Consider the following 18,401-nt stretch of genomic DNA (forward strand, 5'->3'; position numbering starts at 1 on the left):
GCAGACCTACTAGAGAATGGACTTGAGGACACGGGGAGGGGGAAGGGTAAGCTGTGACAAAGTGAGACAGTGGCATGGACACTACCAAATGTAAAATAGATAGCTAGTGGGAAGCGGCCGCATAGCACAGGGAGATCAGCTCGGTGCTTTGTGACCACCTAGAGGGGTGGGATAGGGAGGGTGGGAAGGAGGGAAATGCAAGAGGGAGGAGATATGGGGACATATGTATATGTATAACTGATTCACTTTGTTATACAGCAGAAACTAACACACCATTGTAAAGCGATTATACTCCAATAAAGATGTTAAAAAAAAAAATTCAAATCTCTAACCTCTTCTCCATCTTCACTGCCATGACTAAGCCCAAGCCACCATCATCTCTTACCTCCTAAATAATATATGCTATCACCATATTCTTTCTTATTCTCCTGCAATCTCACACCCTAAAATCTACAGAACCACCACAATAACCTTTCTGAATGTCATCTCTCTGCTTAAGAGTCTTAAATGGCTTTAATGGCTCTCTGTATGCAATCTGTCTAAAGTACAAATTCCTTACATGGACCACAAGACCCTTTACAATATAACCCCTAATTACTTCCCCAGTCTTCTCTCTTATCACTCAAGCACCTTACTTCATCAAATTCTGGAACTTGCAGATGTCCCAATAAGACCCTGTGCGTACCTCATAACTCTTAGCACCTATACCACAACTATTTGTTTATTTCTGTCTCACGTAATGCATAGTAAATTCCTCGAGGGAAGAAACTGTCTTATTCATTGGGATGTATCCCCAATGTCTATCACAGTGCCTGGAACACTGTAGGCACTGAATAAATATTTGTTGAATGACTGACTGAATACAGAAGTATGAAAAATGCATAATGTGCTTAAGGAACTATTAATTAGCTTATTAATGCTGAATTGATGGAAGACAAAGCTAAAGTAACATGCAAGCCCAGATCATGGAATGCCTTGAATGCCATTCAAGGAAGAGTGAACTTTATCCCAACAGGAAGAAATCAGTAAAGAATTTTCAAGCCAACAACATGTCACCAGATTTACATTTTAGAAAGATCAATGTAATGAGTAAATTAGACTTGGAGTAAGGAAACTGATAAGCAATTGCAATAGTCAAGATGAAAGATGAAGGCATATGCAAAAAAGTAGAAGTGGGAATAATGTAGGCAGAATGTAGTCAAGTGAGATTTAGGAAATGGAATCAACAGAATTTGTTATGTGACTTAATGTGAGAGGTAAGGAGTAGGAAGGGAAAAAGAGAACTCTTCTGCTTCCGAGTCAGGAATCTGGGAATAGGGCAGGCCATGCTTTTAAGAAGCTGAGCTGAGAGAAAAAGAAAGACTGCAGCTACGTGGGAATGCAAGATCAAGGGAAGGAATTTTGAATGCCAGAGACCTGAGCATCTTTATGAACTGAAATGAAGAGACAGAATGGGCAGAAAAACTGAAGACACAGAAGAAAAAGAGGTTACTTACTGATAGACCAAGGCCCCTGAGGTGATGGGGAGAAAGGAAAACTAGAGCATAAACAGAAAATTATTCTTGAACAGAAAAAGGAATACTACCCTCAAAAGTAAAAAAGAGGGGACTTCCCTGGTGGCGCAGTTGTTAAGAATCCACCTGCCAATGTAGGGGACACAGGTTCAAGCCCTGGTCCAGGAAGATCCCACATGCCGCAGAGCAACTAAGCCCATGCACCACGACTACTGAGCCTGTGCTCTAGAGCCCACGAGCCACAACTACTGAGCCCACGTGCCACAACTACTGAAGCCTGTGCACCCTAGAGGCCGTGCTCTGCAACAAGAGAAGCCACCGCAACGAGAAGCCGCGCACTGCAATTAAGAGTAGCCCCTGCTCGCCGCAACTAGAGAAAGCCTGCACACAGCAACAAAGACCCAATGCAGCCAAAAAATAAATTAACTTTTTTTTGAAAAGTGAAAAAGAAAGGATTGGCTGGGATGCAGTCACTTATTGAGGAACAGAAAAGCAAGGTAGGAAGCTAAGGTAGGATGTGACAGACAGCCACTGTTGTCTTGGTGCCACAGGAAGAGACAGATCTGATGAGAGGAAAGGCATCTTGGGATTTAGGCAAAGAGTCTGGGATAGAGGAGGCAAAGGTCTGGAATAGCTGCTAAGGAGACTAGGAGAGGAAACTGATCAAAGACAGGTAAATGAATCGGTAAGTAATATCTACAGTCCATGACCCCAATCTCAGCCACTACTCTAAGAAACCACAGATTTGTGGAGGTACCAGTTCACCTAGTTTTATGATTTTTCTAACAGTGCTAGCTGACTGGGTATAAAATCAAAGGAGGTGGATTAAATGACTGGTATTAAGAGCAGAATGGGCACAGTACAAAAAAGTGAGGCAAAGAAAGAGCTAGCGTACTAGGAAAATGCAAGGGGCTAAAGGACTAGAGATCTTGAGGTCAGAAGTAAAACACACTAATAAGAGTAAAAATAAGAGACTTTGAAGAATAATCACATAATGATATGGTAGGATATTAAAGCTTACTATTTTTGAGCTGGAGTAGCAAAGTCTAAAATTATAGCCGTGGAAGTTAGTTGCTAACGTGAAGTAAAAACATGAAATCCCGGGCTTCCCTGGTGGCACAGTGGTTGAGAATCTGCCTGCCAATGCAGGGGACACGGGTTCGAGCCCTGGTCTGGGAAGATCCCACGTACCGCGTAGCAACTAGGCCCGTGAACCACAACTACTGAGCCTGCGCGTTCTGGAGCCTGTGCTCCGCAACAAGAGAGGCCGCGAGAGTGAGAGGCCCACGCACCGCAATGAAGAGTGGCCCCCGCTTGCCACAACTAGAGAAAGCCCTCGCACAGAAACGAAGACCCAACACGGCCAAAAATAAATAAATAAACAAATGTGGGGTTTAAAAAAAAAAAAATGAAATCCCTAAAGTTGAAGAGGTCAACAACTGTGAGGCTGAAGAGTCCGAATGGCAATCACAATCACCCAAGATGAATTAGGATGTATATACTGTAAAAATACTTAATACCTGGAAAGACACATACACCTTTAAAATGCTTCAACTGACTTACCCGTAATGATTCCATATAAGATTTATGACAATCTATATGTAACGTGTGGCCACAGGTTTGTACATAAACACCTCCTTCCCAGCCAATGGATACTGCCAAGAGACAAGAACTCTTAAAAAAGAAAGAAAAGGACAAAATACAATTAATTTTAAAGAAGTAGAAACATATCTAAACAAATCCACATAAACCTCTCAAAGATTTCCTATTGTTATACTAATGTGAGCTTTGTATTTTTGTGATGTAAAGAAACACCTGACTTGACAGCCCTGAGGCAATATCTTTAAACTTGGAACAGAGTTTTAGCTTCCAGATAACTATACTCATAATGAAAGAGAATAATTATTAATTAGCCTTTCTCTACCCCATAAGATATAATAAACTATGCTGCTACTGAGTATTTTACCTGTTCGACATGGTACTTGATCTGTCTGTGATATCTAACCTTAACAACTGCCTCCTTAAAGCACCTACTTCCCTCTAGCTTCCACAATGCTACTCTCTTTTGGTTTTTCTCCAATCTCTTTAACCATTTGGTTTAGGCCTCCTTTTAAGACTTTTCTTTCTTCGTCTGCCCCTTCAAATGTTTAAATTCCTTAAGGTTCTATTCTTAGTGCTATTTTCTTATTAAAACTATTCTCCCTGAGTGACTTAATCAGTAAATTCAACTACCCTCCACGCCTGAGTCTCTTGCCTGAGTGCCAAATAAAAATGTTCAGCTGCCAACCAGAAATCTCCAATTTGAGGTGCCTGAGATAACATAAAACCAATGTGTCAAAAACTTTCATTTTCTCGATGAATCTTTCTCTTCCTCTTGGTTTAAAAACTCCACATCTGTTTAGTCACCAAATCAGAAAGCTAAAAGTTATTGTACATCACCCCCTTTCCTTCACACCACAGAATTGGTTCCCAAACCATATGAAATCCATCTCCTAAATAATTCATGATTTTGGTCTGTCCTCGCAAGCCTGTGTCATCTGCTGTGGGGACAGGGTTCTTAAATAAAGTTTCTTGTCTCCATGATGCATCCTGCACACATCTTTCTAAAGTACACAAATGTGGTTATGAGAATAACCCCAAAAAGTGACTAAACATTTCCAAGGATTTAATATAGTAAACAAAAAAGGGACCCAGATTATATAAGCAAACTACATACCCTTTTAAAACTTGTTTTAAAAGTTAATTGCTTTCATCTCTTTCTATTTTAAATTCTTCTCTGCTAATTCCTTCCCTTCGACCTATACAAAGGCTTATTAGATTTTTCCTCCTAAAGTAATTTTCTTTGAATTTCATTTGGCCTCTGTCAAACAGCATTTCAGCCTGAACTTGAATTCACCCTCTAGAGTCTGCAGCAAATAGATGGCCAAGCCAGGGCAATATTACACACGAGGTCTAACATGACAGCATATGATGAAAGATTTGAGAGCCATCAAAACTGAGTAAACAATTAAATTTTATTTCTATGTTGGAAAAAAATTTATACATTATAATGTAAGATGACCAAATCATCTTTAAACAATAGTAAACAGAGTTCTAATATTAAATCAAGACTCTTCATGAGCATCTGAAAGTTAAAAGTATTACACAGTGTAAAATGCCTTCCCAGACAATTCAAAGATGTGCAACAGCACAAATCAAATACTCACAGCAGGTGAGCTAGCTTCCACTGTTACACGTCAGAAAAACAACAAGAGACCTGCTCATCTCTGTTTTATGTTTTGGAGCCATTTGAAGCAGAAGCAGATTTGGGTGTTAGATCTAAAATGAATGGTTGGTAGGCAGCTAATAAACAAGCTGCTCTCTTGGGCAATGTATTATAAAAATGTAATTAATCTTTCTTTTTAATGAAAGCAGTTAGCTTTTAAAACTGAAAATAGTAGGTCATTTGTCTATGTAACTGTTAGATGTCTTATTTTAATCTGCTAGAGTCAAAAAAAGCAGGAAATCATTTACTAATATGAGACCTATATTTTAGGAAGACCTATATTCAACAATGTGCTCACCACTGTGCTGTGTTTAACACTGAATCTTCACAGCCTCAATATTTATTAAAACTTCATACAGTAAGTGGTCTTATCCCTTTTTATAAAAAGGGAGTGAAAAGCTGACCAAGATCACTCAGTTAAAAGTGGCAGAGACCAAGTTCAACCCTAAGTCTATCTGACTCCAAAGCTCAGGTTCCGTCCCTACTGTGTCATATCCCTCATATATAACACTTCCAATTTCACTAGTAAACAGACCATGTTACATGACTGAAATTCTACACATCAACTCTATAAAACGCATGCATTTGCTATGAAGAGAGCAGGATTTATGCAGTTTAATTCTATTATCAGTATCAGTGTGCACTGATAACTCTTCTGCTCTATATGGTCTGTCTGGCTACAAAACTGAAATACAGTAAGCATCCACAATACACAAGCATGTGCGAGTCCCTGAGGGGACTACAACCAATAGAATAAATGGCCCTAGACCTCCAGAGGTATACAGTCCAGGGAGCACACCATTTATAAACAAAATAACCATTATGAAAGCACACAAAAGTATTAATGTAGAAATAAAATCTCACAATCACTCACAAAAACAAAACAAAGATTCAGTCCAGTTCAGATATCAGTTCAGAGCTTTTTTACAAAAAAGACTTTTTTGCTAGAAATGAATCGCTATTCTGACTGTAAGAAAGAGATACCCTACTTTTTCTCTCCTTTATTAGATCTCCCCTTCAAAATTATTATGCTCTTAGGTCTGAGTTATATTTTGACTAAGTTGAAGAAAAGATATAAAACTCTGGAGAGAAATAACCATCAATTTTGCAGACAAAAATACCATTTAATAAAAAAGGGTACTTACATCCTTAAAATAACGCTGTAATAATGAGAGCCTCACGTCATGAACTGCTGCACATGTATCCCAAGGGTAAATCTGCTCCTCTTCAGTGACAGGCAACTTTTTTGGCTCAATGTTGTCACGGCACTGCCCCAAAACTACATTAACAACAGAGTTAAGAGCTCATTAAAAAACCAACATGTAGACTTTATAAAACCAAGAAAAGTGGAGTTATTTACCATAAGCTTCACTCAGTTTTTCACCATTACAATATTTTTAAAGACCTAAAAGTGATATTCTAGTTTTCTTCTACAGAATAAATAAAGCTTTACAAATGGCAATACTTATTTTCTAAAATAATACCAAAATATGAGTATGAACCCTGGATGGTTTCCAAAATCTATCCAGAGAAAAAGCCTAGAAGTTATGACTCACCAGTACAAATAAGCTTCATTTCTAAATATACTATTTTTCACCAAAAGGAAATAGATATCACTGGAGGAAAAGCTAAGTCCAGGGTTGGGGAGAAGTGCAAGGTGAGCCTGGAGTTGTGTGTAATAAAGAGTAAGGAGGTATTCAAACACTGAGGGGGCAGGTCATGAGGACCTAAAGGAGTTTTGACTAGCGAAATTTGAGAAAACTTGAGAATCAAAAAGAATGATGACAGTAACAGATAACACATTCATTGATTTGGGCAGGGAACATCAAGTAAAAGGGTATTGATGTTAGACTCTCAATGTATCATCCTATAGAATACCAACCAAGTGATTAAACTTGGTTAGCATCACCAATAATGGAACAAACCGCCACTATGAGCCTCCTAATGTGATGCAACGGAAGGGAACATCATCATAATAGTGCCCTTGCCAAAAATGTTTAACTCGAATCTAATAGTAGGGAAACAATCATAAATCTAGAAAATGACACAGTCTGCAGAACTGACCCGAACTCTTCAAAATTTTTAAAAAGGTCCAGAGAAACTGTTCTGGAGAAGAGACTAACAAGAAATGGCAACTAAATGCAACACATGATCTTTGCTTGGCTCTTGGATCAAGAAAAAAATATAACTGCTATAAAAAATATTATTGGGACAATTGGGAGAATTTGAACATAGAATATTTTATTTTATTAAATTTCTTGGGTATGATAATGATACTAAGGTTATATAAAGGAATATCTTTCTTCTTAGGTGATACAACCTAAAGTATTTAGGGATAAAATGTCATGATGTCCACCATTTTCTTCTGAAAAGTGTGTGTGTGTGTGTGTGTATAGCTAAGTATGGGAACGAAAACATAAATATGACAACATGTTAACAATCAGTGAGTACAGGTGAAGGGTATTCAACTTTCCTGTAGATATAAAACTTTTCAAAATGAAAAGTTGAGAAAAGAGGTATTTTTATAATTGTAAAACATCATAATGCAAAAAAAGGAAGTGGGGATATAAGCATACAGTGCCACACATTACTCTAAGATTCAATAAGCATGGGAAGAGCCATTCTTAGAGAAGGGAATATCAGGCACAGCAACGTGGGCCCCAAGTTTTGCGGAGATTTATGGCAGCAGCAACAGGAAGAATAGACAAAAGCAGGTAGATGCTAGCAAGTAAAATATAATTAGCCATGATGTATAATCCTCTTAATACACTGCTGAATTTGATTTGCTGGGAATTTGTTAAGGACTTTTACATCTATATTCATAAGGGATACCAGTCTATCATTTTCTTTTCTTGTGATGTCCTTATCTAGCTTTGGTATCAAGGTAATGCTGGCCTCAGAAATGAGTTAAGAAGTGTTCCCCGCCTCTCTCTTTTTTTTTTAATATAGACTAGTTAGTTGGGGTTTTTTAAATTTATTTATTTTATTCATTTATTTTTGGCTGTGTTGGGTCTTTGTTGCTGCGCGTGGACTTTCTCTAGTTGCAGCGAGCGGGGGCTACTCTTCGTTGTGGTGCGCGGGCTTCTCATTGTGGTGGCTTCTCTTGTTGCAGAGCATGGGCTCTAGGTGCATGAGCTTCAGTAGTTGTGGCACGCGGGCTCAGCAGTTGTGGCTCTCGGGCTCTAGAGTGCAGGCTCAGTAGTTGTGGCACACGGGCTTAGATGCTCTGTGGCACGTGGGATCTTCCCGGACCAGGGATTGAACCCATGTCCCCTGCATTGGCAGGCAGTTTCTTAACCACTGCGCCACCAGGGAAGTCCATCCTCTGCCTCTTTTTTAATTTTTTTTTTTTTTGGACAAATTTAAGGAGGAATGGCATTAATTCTTTAAATGTTTGGAAGACTCACCACTGAAGCTACCAGGTCCTGGGCTCTTATTTGTTGAGAAGTTTCTGATTACTGATTCAATCTCTTTACTGGTTTAATGTCTGTTCAAATTTCCTATTCTTCTTGAGTCAGTTTTGGTGGTTTGTGTATTTCTAGGAACTTATCCATTTCATCTAGGACATCAAATTTGTTGACATAAAATTATTCATATGTCTTTTTTTTTTTTTTTTTTTGGCGGTGTGCGGGCCTCTCACTGTTGTGGCCTCTCCCATTGCAGAGCACAGGCTCCGGATGCGCAGGCTCAGTGGCCGTGGCTCACGGGCCCAGCTGCTCCGCGGCATGTGGGATCTTCCCGGACCGGGGCACGAACCCGTGTCCCCTGCATCGGCAGGCGGACTCTCAACCTCTGCACCACCAGGGAAGCCCCATATGTCTTTCTTATGTCTGTAAAGTCTATAGTAATGTCTCAACTTTCATTTCTGATTTTAGTTATTTGTGTGTTCTCTCTTTTTTTCTTGGTCAGTCTAGCTAAAAAAATTATCAATTTTGATGAAATTTTCAAGATTTTGGCTTTGCTGATTCTTTCTATTGCTTTTCTATTCTCTGTTTTATTTATCTAGGCGTGGTATTGGCACAAAAACAGATATATGCGTCAATGGAACAGAATAGAGAGCCCAGAAATAAGCCCACACACCTAAGGTCAATTAATCTTCAACAAAGGAGGCAAAAATATACAATGGGAAAAGGACAGTCTCTTCAGCAAGTGGCGTTGGGAAAGTTGGACAGCCGCATGTAAATCAATGAAGTTAGAACACACCCTCTCACCATACACAAAAATAAACTCAAAATGGCTTAAAGACTTAAAACATAAGACATGACACCATAAAACTCCTAGAAGAGATCATAGGCAAAACATTCTCTGACATAAATTGTACCAATGTTTTCTTAGGCCAGTCTTCCAAGGCAATAGAAATAAAACAAAAATAAACAAATGGGACTTAAAGACTTAAACATAAGACATGACACCATAAAACTCCTAGAAGAGATCATAGGCAAAACATTCTCTGACATAAATTGGACCAGTGTTTTCTTAGGTCAGTCTTCCAAGGCAACAGAAATAAAACAAAAATAAACAAATGGCACCTAATCAAACTTACAAGCTTTTCCACAGCAAAGGAAACCATAAACAACATCAAAAGACAACCTACAGAATGGGAGAAAATATTTGCAAACGATGCAACCAACAAAGGCTTAATTTCCAAAATATACAAACATCTCATACAACTCAACAACAAAAAAACAAACAACTCAATCAAAAAATGGGCAGAAGACCTAAAGAGACATTTCTCCAAAGAAGACATACAGATGGCCAATAGGCACATGAAAAGATGCTCAACATCGCTAATTATTAGAGAAATGCAAATCAAAACTACAAAAAGTACCACCTCAAACCAGTCAGAATGGCCATCATTAAAAAGTCTACAAATAACAAATGCTGGAGAGGGTGTGGAGAAAAGGGAACCCTCCTATACTGTTGGTGGGAATGTAAATTGGTGCAACCTCTAAGGAAAACAGTATGGAGGTCCTCAAAAAACTAAAAATAGGGCTTCCCTGGTGGCGCAGTGGTTGAGAGCCCGCCTGCCAATGCAGGGGACACGGGTTCATGCCCCGGTCCGGGAGGATCCCACATGCCGCGGAGTGGCTAGGCCCGTGAGCCATGGCCGCTGAGCCTGCGCATCCGGAGCCTGTGCTCCGCAACGGGAGAGGCCACAACAGTGAGAGGCCCGCGTACCACAAAAAAAAAAAAAAAAAAAAACCTAAAAATAGAATTACCATATAATCCGGCAATTCCACTCCTAGGCATATATCCAGACAAAACTATAATTCAAAAAGATATATGCAACCCTATGTTCATAGCAGCACTCTACACAATAGCCAAGACATGGATATAAACTAAATGTCCATCGACAGATGAATGGATAAAGAAGATGTGCTACATATATACAATGGAATACTACTCAGCCATAAAAAGAACAAAATAATGTCATTTGCAGCAACATGGATGCAACTAGAGATTATCAAACTAAGTGAAGTCAGTCAGAAAGAGAAAGGCAAATACCATATGACATCACTTATCTGTGGAATCTAAAATATGACACAAACGAATCTATCTATGAAAGAGAAACAGAATCACAGACAGAGAGAACAGACTGGTGGTTGCCAAGGGGGAGGGGGTTGAGAGAGGGATGGAGTGCGAGGTTGGGGTTAGCAGATGTAGGCTTTTATATACAATGGATAAATGACAAGGTCCTACTGTATAGCACACAGAACTATGTTCAATATCCTATGATAAACTATAATGGAGAAGAATATTTTTTTTAAAAAGAAATGTATATATATGTATAAATGAATCATTTTGCTGTACGGCAGAAATTATAAATCAACTATACTGCAATTTAAAAATATTGATTAAAAAAATGTTCAATGAACCAATTTCTTCAAATGGTAAAATGCATTTGGGGGCAGGGAGACAGGCACAGGAAAGATGAAAAGGGAATTTATTAATTAAAAGACTACAAGAGGCCCCTACAACTATAAATTAATTAATTAAACAAAATAAATAAGAAACAATTGGGGAATTTTGAACACTGACTAGATATTTGATGATACTGAGGAACTAAGTTACTTAGGAGTGACTATGGTTATGTTTTTTTTTTTAAAAATCCTTTCTATTTAACAGAAACAGTGAAATATTTATAGATGAAATAAAGTGATATCTGGAATCTGCTTCAAAATAACTCTAGGGGGAGGGAATAAATAAATTAAAATTAGCCACAAGTTGATTACTGTTAGAGACTGATGGGGACATGGAGGTTCATTTTACTAGTCTCTTTACATCAGTACATGGTTAAAAGTTTCCATATTCACATGTAAAAAGATAAAAGAAAAAGGGAAGAGACAAATCAAAATAAATAAAGAATTCAGAAGTAAGGAAAAAGTAAAGAGGGGTAAAAGGTGAGAGGATGTCAGTGGGTGGGTGAGACTCAGAAGGAAAGGAGACAGCCAGAGATTTCCCTGGCTATAATTCCCAGTTTAAATCACCCTTGAGGTTTAATGCTTTTAATGGTAGTTTCTTATTCTTTTTCTCCTATCTTAAAATGATAAAAGAACTGTGGTATAGTGGAATTATCTAATATCAATAAATTGAGATAGTGTACAAAATTGTTAAAAGGGGATTAAATGAAGTAACACGTCAAAGCAACTTTTTTTTTTTTTTTTTTCCTGTATGTGGGCCTCTCACCGTTGTGGCCTCTCCCGCTGCGGAGCACAGGCTCCGGACGCGCAGGCTCAGAGGCCATGGCTCACGGGCCCAGCCGCTCTGCGGCATGTGGGATTTTCCCGGACCGGGACACGAACCCGTGTCTCCTGCATCGGCAGGCAGACTCTCAACCACTGCGCCACCAGGGAAGCCCTCAAAGCAACTTTAAAAATATAATGATCAAGTAACAGTCTAAAACAATAACATAAGCTTCATTAGGGCAGGGATATTGTTTTGTTTTGTTTATTATAACAGTGGTGCTCAATAAATATATGTGAAATGAATGAATGAATGAATGAATAAAACATTAATTTGATGATTATACAGTATTTGGTGAAGAAGTTATAGAAAGTCAAGTGGCAATAATCTAATAAACTGATTTCCTTACAACAGTAGAAAAGATAAGTAGCTGCAAAATTAGTCAGTACTCCCACACATTTCCTTTTTAGTAGGCATTTCTGGTCTTGACAGCTCTACTCCAATGTCCTGTTCAGTGAGGGTTTCCCAGATCAATTTCATGTTTAAACAAGGCGAGTAGTAAGACGAGAAACTAATCTACCAGGCACCATATTAGATCCTTTTGCCTATATTACATTACTTAACCAACACAACAATCCTCTGAAGTCAGTATTATCTCTATATTTAAAAGAAAGGAACAAACGTGGCCAGATTATGTCCAGCAATACCTATATTAGAATTCAGAGGAATGTCTTATATCTAACTCTTTCCACTTTATTAATTCGAAGAGTAAACACCCTAGAAAAAAATGCTCTGGAGAAATATGTAAGTCTTTTATTTCTCTTTGCTCCACACATACTCCTGTGGAAAAAGGATTACATCCATTAGGACTGAAGTGTCACAGTTATCACTACCTCAAAATACTTCGATATGGCAGAGGATAGAGAGCATTCAGACAAATCCTTCAATTTTTTTTTAATTGTTCTAACTATAGATTGACAAACATATCAATCTGCAGGCTGTTTCAAGAACGAATGCTTTGGGCTTCCCTGGTGGCGCAGTGGTTGAGAGTCTGCCTGCCGATGCAGGGGACGCGGGTTCGTGCCCCGGTCCGGGAAGATCCCACATGCCGCGGAGCAGCTGGGCCAGTGAGCCATGGCCGCTGAGCCTGCACGTCCGGAGCCTGTGCTCCGCAGCGGGAGAGACCGCAACAGTGAGAGGCCCGTGTACCACAAAAAAAAAAAGAACGAATGCTTCTAAGCTCAAGAAATAAGGGCAAAGCTACCTGAATATGCCTTATATAATTAAAATATTTAAATTGACAATAGTTATAAGCTTAAAATGCTTCTAGATTTTAGATCAATTAAATTGCCAAGAAAGCTGAACTCAGTTTTTGGCCACCTGGCATTGGTTATATTGCATCACACTTTAAAGAAAAAGATTGTGTAACATATTCTCTTAAAGGCTTCTTCCAACACTCATGTCCAGGAAAGTGAGATAAAACCAGATTAAGAATCTCTGCTAAACAGATCTAAATAGATCCTTGCTATAGATCTATAATCATTATGTAAACAAAAATATAGCTTTTAGTTAACAGAGATACTTATTAATTTAAATACTTCATCTCTAAAATGGTCCTACTAAAAAATTACTTTGAGTTTACCTGAGGATGCTTGTAACAGTACAACCAATCCTGTAGGTCTGTCTTCAGAGGAGGGGCCACTCTGTCCACAAATAACACAATCATACACTGCCTCAGAAACCTGTGGTTCTGCTGTGGTGATCTCCATAGGAATATCACTCTCTGGAGAATCTGAGGGGAAAAAGTTGCAGCTCTTAATTCCTGAAAAGAAAAATCTCTCTTCGATGAAATTATGGGGAAAAAAAATCAAGCTAAAATAATTTTGAACTTCAATATCAACAAATGTATATAGTAATAAAACTATGGGGAAATTATCTTGCTAAAATACTCAGGAAAAGACAAAAAATGCAAAGAATTGATATAATGAAAGACTTTAAATAATATATGGTTAAATACACTTCTGATGTTGTATCATTCACACATAAAATTAAATCTTAAAACACAGACGCAAAGATATTTGTATCCAAAAAATTCTTTTTCATACTATAATTTAAGGAAATAAGGGGGAGATCATTTGCTTTAATTTTCTTTGAGGCACCTCAGAGGGGAAATTTATAATAACATGGCAGCCCTTGGAAAGAAATGGCAATATTTATTAGGAGATAAAAGAGCAACGAACTATTTCTCCTTTCTTTTAATTGTAGTTATTATGATTATATCTTAGTGATAATAATTATCAATATATATTTATTTATGTAGGGAAAACATTTATATATGACCATATATATTAATAAAGGAGAACTATTATAGAAAATAACAGTAATCTTTTGGTGATATGTCATTAACAGCAAGAAATAAAATATTGAGTCAATAATCATTTCCAGATAAAAATTCTTAAATTAATGAAGATCAGTGACATCCATAGTGGCAAAGAAAGGAGTCGGAGTAGAGGGGACTAGGAAGATCAGGGAAGCAGAAATGATTTATGACATGTTTAAAAGATGGAAGCATATCTAAATAAATATGTTAAAAAATGACAGAAATCGAAAAAGAAAGATGTCAAGTTAGGATATGTTTTAATAAGAATTCATGCAGATGAACATATATCTGATATTTATTAAGACTGAGAGGAAAAGGGGAAGAAACCTAAAACTTTGGATAATGCTCAAAATTAATGGAAATTTAAAAAGAAGCCAATGAAAAAATCAGAGAAAAAACATTCAACAATATTTGAACAGAATCAAAACCAGAAAGCTCAACGTCTATGAAAACAAGATTAATGGGTCAAAATGAAAAGAAGATTTCAAACGAAGTACCAGGGGCCATTAAGATTTGACATGTGATTACTTTGTTTTTTAGGGGAAAATTTTTAGTACAGAAAAGAGGGGATGTGTCTGACTGATCTCAAGTTTCAAAGACGGGATGTATCTGATCGCTCTCAAGTTCAAATACAGAAATACCTGATTAAAGTGACATGAAATAATTCAGTCTCACGTTAAGTGCCAAAGAACCAGAATTTCATTAATTCTATCTGACACACAAAGATATTTTTCCTTCTTTTATATCTTGGTACAATTAACTTGAAAACTTCAAGGAAATCCTAATACCAAAATGCGTTATCAAAGAGACTGCTAAGTTACCTTTTCTAGAGTTTTTAAAAGTAAGGCTTTACAATCTTCTACACGCACAGTATTTTTAATTCTAACTTTAATAATTACAGACACTAATGTCCCTTTTTTCCTTCAAGAAACTAAAAAGATTATAGTTTACTTCTTAAAAGAGGAAAATTCCTGCTTTATAGAACTCATTAATCCTACAATGAATTAAAATATATTATTGGTAATTTATGATTGATTCTATCATTCCAGTACCCAATTTCAAATTTTTAGTTAAGATTTTAAAAGGACCTATGACCGGGGCTTCCCTGTTGGCACAGTGGTTAAGAATCTGCCTGCCAATGCAGGGGACACAGGTTCGAGCCCTAGTCTGGGAAGATCCCACATGCCGCAGAGCAACTAGGCCCGTGAGCCACAACTACTGAGCCTGCGCGTCTGGAGCCTGTGCTCCGCAAAAAGAGAGGCTGCGATAGTGAGAGGCCTGCGCACCACGATGAAGAGTGGCCCCCACTTGCCGCAACTAGAGAAAGCCCTCGCACAGAAACGAAGACCCAACACAGCCATAAATATATATATATATATATATAAAAAAATAAAGGACCTATGACCAAATGTAATTACTGTTTCTCACCTATAGATAAAGACATGAAAAAATATCAAGAGCACCCTATTCTGAAGAAGTCAGGCTCAAAAGAATGCATATTAGATATAAATGGCTACATAAAGAACAAAAACAGGCAAAACTAATGTATAGGATTAGGAGTAAGGATACTGGCTACTCTTGGAAGAGACAGTGACAGAGAACAAGATGAGGGTTTGTGGGATGCTGCTAATGTTCTGTTTCTCAATCTGGAGGCTGGTTACACAGTGATATTCAGTTTTTAAAAGCTCAAAGAGCTCTATACTCGTGACACATGCACACTTATATGTGTAATAGCTCTATACTCATGATAAATGAGCATTTCTATGTATATGCTATATTTCAATAAAAAGGTTTTAAGCCCAACTAAATGAACAGCATAACTGGGTATATTCTGTAATAAGTATTAAAATAAAGATACTTAATTCTGCCAACTACATGTACACATCAACATCTGCACATATTTTCCACACAAAATAAAATCTAAAAGGACGTGTCCTACAAATTGACACAATGAAGAGATTACAATGATTTTTCTCTAGGTAAACTAAATGGAGGCAGATGCAAAACTGAGAGACTAACAGTCAAAGATGATAAATGTAAGTGCTACCAGAGGCCATTCTAATAATGAAAGCATTCTTGCTACTAATAACCCTTTCAATTCTTAAAATTCTACTTTGACTTCCAATACAATTAAAATTTTAAATGTGTTTCGGTGTAAAATTGACACTTTCCCTTTTAAAACAAAAGTGCCTGTTTTAAATTACCGTGATTAATATTATTACAATAAAGGCAAAAAAATTAATGAAGTGATAGTTACCTCATCTGTTTGGTTTAACATGAACAGACAAGAATCTATCTGAATTAAGTAGGTGATTCTTCTGAATGTTATTTCAATTCGCCAAGTTCTACTTACAATCACTCTGTTAGAATGACTGCAAAATGGCCCCAATTCTCCACTCCTCCCTGTATCTAAGATCTTTGCAAGGTTAACTCTGCAACTTCTCCCAAGAGGTAGAATTTATTCCCCAATCTTTGTATATGGGCTGCCTTGATTTGCTTTAGACAAAGAGAATTGTGGCAGAAATAACATGGCTTTCCAAGACTAGGCCTAAAGTGGTCTTGTATATTCTCTTTCAATAGCTCTCCCTCAAAATCTCTCCCCCAACATCTCTCTCCCTCTCCCTCTCGACCATACCACTTACGTGAGAGTAAGTCTGGGGTAGCCTGCTGGAGAAGGAGAGAGCCCACCTGGAACACAGCCAAGTTGTCCCACCAGCTCAGGCCAGTCCTAACTAACCAACTTTCAGATCGTTCTTGGCACATGTTTTGTTCTTGTGTTTATGGAGTTTTGTGGATGAATAGAGAAAAGAATGGGAAAATGATGTAGGGATGATATATTTAGTGCCCTCAGAATCATGGGAAATATATTTTTGTTTGAAAACATTATGCCTCCCTGAGGAATAGTCAACTGCCATACACAATTACCACAGGGCAAAGTGTGGTCTGCAGCCCAGTGGTAGGCACAGAGAAGTTTCTTTATTGAATAAATTGATGCTTGGTTTTAAGAACACACAATACACTTTAATTTTTAACTACAACTGAGTATTTGGTAGTAACCTACCAGGTGAGTTACTATTTATAAACTAAGCACACTACTAGAGTTTACTGTTTTCTACTAAGAAGCCTGTGACAACTGCCACTATTGCAAAACTCCTGCTGTGCAATATCATTAATTCTGGTAAAGATGTACAGTGCTGTCCTGAACTGATCGTCATTTTTATTACTGACATTCTTGCTTTCCTCTTCTTTTTTTTACTTGGTACAGAGAGGAACTTCTCATTCCCTTTTTAAAAATAATACCATTTTAAAATAATTTTAGATTTGCAGAAAAGTTTTGAAGCTACTACAGAGTTCTCATATGCCTCACACCCAGTTTCCCCTTAAATCTTATATTAGCATGATATGACTGTCACAGTGAACTAATATTGATATATTATTGAGCAATTTTTATTGATATAATATTGATAGATTAAAGTCCATATTTTCTTCAGATTTTGTTAGTTTCTACCTAGTATCATTCTTCTTTTCCAGGATCCCATCCGGGATACCGTATTACATTTTGCTGTCATGTCTTTTCCAGGATCCCATCCAGGATACCATATTACATTTAGTTGTCATGTCTCCTTAGGCTACTCTTAGCTGTGACCGTTTCTCTGACTTCCCTTGTTTTGGATGACCTTGACAGTTTTGAGGAATACTGGTCAGGTATTTTGTATAACATTCCTCAATTGTAATTTGTCTGATGTTTTTCTCAAGGTTAGTCTGAGGTTATGGTTTTGAGGGAGGAGGACCACTGAGGTAAAGTACCATTCTCATCAACATCCTATCAAGGGTGCATAATATCAGCATGATTTACTACTGTTGATATTGACCTTGATCATCTGCTTTAGGCAGTATTTGCCAACTTTCTCTCCTGTAAAGTTCCTTTTTCCCCTTTTCCACACTGTACTTTTGAGAAGGAAGTCGCTAAGCACAGCCCACACTTAAATAGTACAGTCAGGGACTTTACTGGTGGTCCAGTGGGTAAGACTCCATGCTCCCAAGGCAGGGGGCCTGGGTTCGATCCCTGGTCAGGGAACTAGATCCCGCATGCATGCGGCAACTAAGAGTCCAATGCCACAACTAAGAAGTCCGCATGCCGCAGTTAAGAGCTGGCATGCTGCAGTGAAGGTCTCGCGTGCCACAACTAAGACCCAGAGCAGCCTAAATAAATAAATAATTTTTTTTTTTTAAAGAGTAGGGAGTTATGCTCCACCTCCTTGAGGGTGAAAATCTACATAAATTATTTGGAATTCTTCAGCATGGGAAATTTGTCTATTCTCCCTCATTCATTTATTTATTCAATCCTTTACTTACGGTAGTATGAACTCATAGGTATTCGTTTTATACTTAGGGTTATAATCCAATACTACTTTATTTTCTTGTTCAAATTGGTCCAACTTGGTCTTTGGAAGTACTTTCAGTCGGCTTCTGAGTCCCTCTGACATACTGCCCCACCTCCCACCCACCAATGTGTGTGTGTGTGTGTGTGTGTGTGTGTGTGTGTGTGTGTGTGTGT

The 18,401-nt window shown here is 37.8% G+C and overlaps 1 protein-coding gene across 1 annotated transcript in view; it reads right to left on the reverse strand.

Moving 5' to 3' along the window:
* The window catches only part of UBR3 (ubiquitin protein ligase E3 component n-recognin 3), a 229,015-nt gene that overhangs the window by 72,041 nt on the left and 138,573 nt on the right, over positions 1-18,401 (reverse strand). Inside the window, exons 25-26 of the mRNA XM_029224835.1 lie at positions 5,925-6,058; positions 3,078-3,188 (exon numbers count right to left, since the gene is read on the reverse strand). Of these exons, the coding sequence (XP_029080668.1) occupies positions 3,078-3,188; positions 5,925-6,058 (245 nt within the window). The remainder of the gene's footprint in view (positions 1-3,077; positions 3,189-5,924; positions 6,059-18,401) is intronic.

Source organism: Monodon monoceros, unplaced genomic scaffold, assembly GCF_005190385.1.
Source record: "Monodon monoceros isolate NGI ecotype Baffin Bay Population unplaced genomic scaffold, NGI_Narwhal_1 Super_Scaffold_16, whole genome shotgun sequence".
NCBI lineage: Eukaryota > Metazoa > Chordata > Mammalia > Artiodactyla > Monodontidae > Monodon > Monodon monoceros.